Source organism: Antrostomus carolinensis, unplaced genomic scaffold, assembly GCF_000700745.2.
Source record: "Antrostomus carolinensis isolate BGI_N321 unplaced genomic scaffold, ASM70074v2 scaffold6186, whole genome shotgun sequence".
In the NCBI taxonomy this organism is placed as follows: Eukaryota; Metazoa; Chordata; class Aves; order Caprimulgiformes; family Caprimulgidae; genus Antrostomus; species Antrostomus carolinensis.
In genome coordinates, this window is record NW_010321133.1 from 123655 (window position 1) to 129475 (window position 5821).

Sequence of the window (5821 nt, forward strand, 5' to 3'; positions counted from 1 at the left end):
TAGCCAGGTACAGACAAATCCAACCACACACAGACACAGAGCAAAGTCCTCCATGTGGTCTGTCTCCACCAGCAGAGACTGCTCAGCCTGAGCATGTTCAGAAGGCAGGTAGCTCTCAAAGTTGTGTGCAGTGGAGGATGGGAGGTGGGGACAGGGAGGAGGAAGAGCAGGATTGCTGTTTTGGAGAGCAGCCCCATGCTTAGGTTAACTTATGGTGACTGATGAACCAACACCTTGGACCCAAAGTGATGTGTCCTTCCACAGGAGGCTCAGGTAGAGCACCATGGGCTTTGCATGACCTTGGTTACTATTTATGGTGTAGCTGTACAGGTGCTGCAGGAAGCTGAGGTGGTGATGAAGAAAGGGGTTTGCTCTGCACTGTCTGACACGTGTTCAATTAATTATTTTCTAAAGACAATTTTATGATGTCATGCAAGTTGGAAGCCATAATTTTGCTGTCAACCTCGTCCTCCCTGTGTCCTTTTCTCTAGAAAAAGTAGAGTGAATCTTTACTGAAAAAATATCTGTTTTAATTCCTCGTGCCGGCTATAATAACAGGGGCAGTTTGGAGGTTAGAATAGTGTACAGACAAGATGATAATTATTGCTCTGAAGCTTTTCTGGAGAAGGCAGCAAGAGGGAAATTTCCATTAACATTAGAAACAAATACAGGAGAAGGTGATGAATAAATGCTTCCACCATGTGACTTCTCCATGATCAAAAGACACTTGCCTAATCCCAACATCTAACTGTCACATGATTAAAAATGTATGAGATCTCATGAACATATAAAAGATTGTGTAGAGCAGCGTAAGTACTTGATTTAAATGCATAATTAATGGCTTCACTCAGCTTTATGTCGAAATGCGTCACCAAGGCACGTATCCAAGAGACCTACTGAAGTTTTTGCACCAAAGCAGCTTATTAGTGAAACTCTGCTGCTAACTTTGTCATTTTTAGGGAGTTGTCTGAAGGGGGGAAGGAAGTCTGAAGCTATTTGTAATTTTGGTGAGGAGTCTTTGATATATTTGGGAAGCTAGTGAGTTAAAAATCTTCAAACCACCTCAAAACCCAGGCACTGTTATCCATTATTTTAACAACTTCTATTTACCAAGAACATACTTGGTATGTAAAAACATGTGAAAAGTTGCACACTGACAGTGCTCATCAAGTGTAGAAAATCCTGTGCTTGCTGATTATTTTATTATATGCTATGATAACTGTACCCATGTACCTCACCAGAAACCCACCCTGCTTGCGACTCGTGTGCAGTCCCTGCAGAGAACTTCCATGGATTCAGAAAAGACAAGGTACAAAGCGTCTGTAGGTTCAAGTGTAAAGTCTGCATCTATATTGTACCCTGTGCACACACATCCAAACACCTCTGCTTTCGGAGTTTTTGCACTTCAAACATATTAATTCAGTAAAATACTTGGGAATACTGGTTAATTTTAAGCCTGTAAAAAATACAATTCATTACTGGACTCAAACATATTGTTATTCTTCACCATCTCAATTTCTGCTTTTGAAGGAACTTTAATGCAATTAACTTTTTTCTTTTTTTATTATTTCTTTTTTTTTTTTTTTTTAAGTATATGTCAGGATTCAACCACTTTATTTCAGTTTGGTAGCACTGAGGTTTTATTTTTTGTTTGTTTGTTTTGTCTTAACTGATCATAATGACAGCTAAATGTCAGCTTCATTTGCATCTTAGCTCAAAATATAAACAGAAAAGTATATAAAAAGGAAGATGTTTTGTTACACACTCGGTGAATTATTTTTGCTGTGTACCTTATACCAAACAGTTTTGATTCCGCATGTGACTTACAGTCCAAAAGCTGTACCCCTACATTTTTCTGATTAAATTATTTTCAATATTTTGTGTCTAGTGCAGAGAAAACACTGCTATTAAAATAAATGCATTAATAAAAATGGAACTTTGTAGAAACATAATTCCAGTGAGAAAAAAACCACCGTATTTTTATATAACATTTTGGATATATTTTATGTCAAAACATGATCACCAGTCAAACTAGTGAGATCTAAACCCAATACATTATCGTGACTTCTAAAATAAAAAATCAGAACAAAACTAACTCACCCCGTGGTGGTGATTTTAACACAACAAAACTCTAGTATTCTTCAAAAGTGTCTACTAAAGATAATAAAAAGAATAAGAGAACAATTAACGTTTAGTCTGTTACATTAAAAAATTGGATGTACATTTTTCTATTGCCTGTTAGCTTTACCTAAGCCTTCTCCACTACTAAAAAAATAAAGCCAAAAAAGAAAACTCCTTGTTCAAAGTCAAAACCATTCCAATCAGTTGATACAACATTACAGTACAGTCAACTACCATCCTTCAAGGTCTCTCTTTCTCAGCACACGAGTCCTTAGACCGGTGTCACCAATCCAGTTCACCGCAGGTTCAAAACTGTGTGTTACCTTCTCCAGATCCTGTACTCTACTGATGGCTTCAGAAGGACGGGGTTGTGCTACTCGGGGATCACAGGGTAACCCCAGCCTCTCGTTAATTTTACTCAGCACTGTAGTTAGAACAGCATTAAGTTTAGCACAAGAACTAAAAAAAGGAGGAAAACAAAAGAAGAAGAATTGGAAGCCAGGTGAAGCTGCCATTTGTGTCAAACAATTGCGATACGCTATACTAAAAAATTCTGAAATATCCACCTGTCCTCACCGCTCTGCCACAAACTAGCAAAGTCAAAAATACAAAAGTCTTCAACTTCTCATTTTTGCAGAATAAAGCAAAAAAGTCTTTGTGCTCCTTACTACCAGAAGCAAAATATCCTCTGAGTTACCACATGTAATAGCTTCTGGATGTGTCGACCTGGGTTGGCTTGGTCTCTGCAGAACCATCCTTGTCTTTTTCACTGTCACCTTCCCAGAGATTAATAAGTGGAGGGTAGAGCTCGTTCAGGGGGATTGAAGAGGTCTTTTGCATATATTTTTTCAATGAGTGGTGGTAGTTTTTTCTCTTAAATCTTTTGGCAATATAAACAGAAACGGAGGCGAGGCTAATGACGGCAAACATGGATCCCATGACTGCTGCGAGGGCGGTGCTGGTTTCTTGGTCGGAAATATCTAGCGCAAAAGCCGCGGTTTTGGTTGTGACATTAACACAGGACCTCTGTGTTTGCTGATGGATGTTGGACACCGTCAGACACACTTCGTAATCCGTCGATGGCTGTAAATGCGTGAGGTTATATTCATGTACGTCAACCGGGACCCTAGCGGTGTACGTAATGTGGGGGTTGTCAATCTTCATAGTGGCTGATGACCATTTTAAATTGGAAGTCATGACGTTGGAATTAACTTTCCAAGAAACTAAGATTGAATGTGATTCGGCTTGCTTCACGTAGATTTTCAAGACCTGGGTACCATCCAAAAGCGTTCCGTTCACCCGGATGGTAGCGACCCTCGTGTCAGCCCCTTCTATGTTTTGAGCAACACACGTGTACCTCCCGGAGTCTTCAACCTGGATGTTGGAGATTTCCAAGGTGCCTTCACTACTCAGCTTGTATTTGTCAGAGAGACTTTCAACAGTTACTTTATTGCCGAGAGGTGTGACCCAGTAAATTTCTGGCTCGGGTTCTGCCATGGCCCGACAATCTAGAAACACTGTCATGCCGATGTCCAGGTTTAAATGATTTGGAAAGGTCTCACGAGAGATCATTGGAAGACATTGCTCGTTTGAATCCTGTATTAACACTTCCTTCACCTGCTGTCCTCGGTATTCTGGAGGCATAGCACAAAACATGGATAGAGGTTCCATGAAACGGATGTTGGTTTTGTTTGAGTTGATCCAGTGAATGACACAGTCGCACCTGAGGGGGTTACTGTGGATACTGATCTCGCGCAGGTTTGGAAGGGATTCCACTGTCTTTTGGTAGACTGCATTCAAGGCATTGTTGTTCAGCATCAAGCTCTCCAGGGCAGGAACGTTGCGAAATGCCAAACGATGTATGTAAGACAGCTTTGGATTGTTGGTGGCTTCAAGCTTTGTAAGTTCAGGCAGGTTGTCCAGTGCGTACCTATCAACAGAAACGAGTTCTCCCATATTATTGATTCCAAGCTCTTTCAGTCTGAGCATGTTTTTAAAATCACCTTCTTGAATTTTATGAATCGGATTTTTGTTGAGGTCCAGGAATTTTAAATTTGGAACTTTCTCAAGTGCAAGCTGAGGAACTTTTACCAATTTGTTGTCATAGAAGGAAAGACTTTCAAGACTATCCAAGCCTACCAAGGCATTGCCAGGAATGTCTGTGAGATACATACCTGCCAAAACCAGACTCCTTAAATTTGAGAGTGGTTTGAAATTCATATCGAGTATTCCAATCACTGGATTTTCTCCAATCATGAGTATCTCTAAATTAGGAGTAGAATCAAACCAACGGCTGTCAATGACCTTTAATTTGTTGGAGTTGAGATGTAATCTCAAGAGATTCTTCAGGCCAGAAAAGGCATTTGCAGAAATGCTGCTGATCTGGTTGTGATTTATGTATAGCTCCTGAAGATTGCAAAGGTCTTGCAAGCAGTAGTCAGTCATCTCTGTTATCTGGTTTTCCTCCAGGTGCAAAGTAGTCAGTTGAGTGAGATTTGAAAGCCCCACATCTTTGATACTTGTGAAGTTATTTTGTGAAAAATCCAATTCTGTTAAATTAAACAGCTGCTGGAGTTCATCTGTGGTCTTGGCAATGTTGTTGCTTTGTAACAGAAGGACTTGAGTGTCACTGGAAAGGTTGCTGGGGATTTTTGTTAATCGAAGGTCGTTGCAGTCAACTGTTGTGGCTTCCCTGTATGTTGACTGTGGTGTAAACCATGGCCTGATTTCACATACACAGAGCTGGGGACACTCGTTACTCTGTATGGAAGACTCAGTTAACGAATTCATTAACAATTCCAGCACCAACTGGCAAACAGTTAAAACAACTCGAACCTTGGCCATGCTGGTCAGCTAGCGAGTTCAGTTTCCCAGCCCCCTAAAATAACAACAGATGGAGATGGTAGTTTGTTACCAGGCAGAAAATGTGAAGCTTAAAGTTTAAGGTGGAAGGCTTGGACATCCAGAAGGTGAAAGATGATTTTTCTAAGTTTAGAGAAGACAAGAAATGGTCTGAAGACTCTCAGCTGCTCCTCTGTGTTCCAGAATCTTCTGTAAATTGGTGTCTGAAGATGTTCCTGAAAACAGATCAGGGTATATGTTATGCTCATCTCATATACAGTTCATATATTATTTAATTTCTTCATCCTTTAAAGGAAAATATCTTAAAACAAGCAGTATTCTAACATTCATCTCTCTTATGAAGATCCTGGTCTGATAAGTTATGTAGGGTTTGGAGCACTCTTCTACTTGGGATGGACACCAGAAAACTCTGACAGTTCCCAAGTGAGTGACTGTAACAATGTAAGATATCATCTGAAAAAAAAACTTTGGGATACCTTTCAGTTAAACTCCTCAATATTTGTTGGAATGGCTTGAGAAATGCTCTAGATGGAGGACATGGTTGTGAGGGCAGCTAGGTCTGAAACAAGTGTTCAGAGCATAATCCTGACGGGAGTCAGGGGACCAGAGCTGTCCCCAGGGCTCCATGTCAGGTGTGTGGCATTAAGGCTCAGGAAGATACTGGTTTATAGGTTTCATGTTAAATGAGTATGAACTTTACCAGAATTAATCTGAGTTAATCAGATCAGTTCCTGGTAACAGTTCAGACTGAATCCAGCCAAGCACCAAACAAGAGCAGTAGATTTGGTTAAAGGAGTGCACTGTCCGTATTTCCACTCTCTGCACTGCACTGTGCATC

At 40.4% G+C, this 5821-nt stretch overlaps 1 protein-coding gene across 1 annotated transcript; it reads right to left on the bottom strand.

The window, feature by feature from the left end:
- Positions 1-2260: 2260 nt before the first annotated feature.
- On the bottom strand, positions 2261-5195 carry LRRN1 (leucine rich repeat neuronal 1). Its single transcript, XM_010169808.2, has one exon. The coding sequence runs from the start codon at positions 4963-4965 to the stop codon at positions 2815-2817; it is 2151 nt and encodes a 716-aa protein (XP_010168110.1). The 5' UTR covers positions 4966-5195; the 3' UTR covers positions 2261-2814.
- Positions 5196-5821: the final 626 nt, after the last annotated feature.

What these genes read in the sequence shown, in the direction of transcription:
- LRRN1 (XM_010169808.2), bottom strand. Translation starts at nt 4,965, where the DNA reads ATGGCCAAGGTTCGAGTTGTTTTAACTGTTTGCCAGTTGGTGCTGGAA.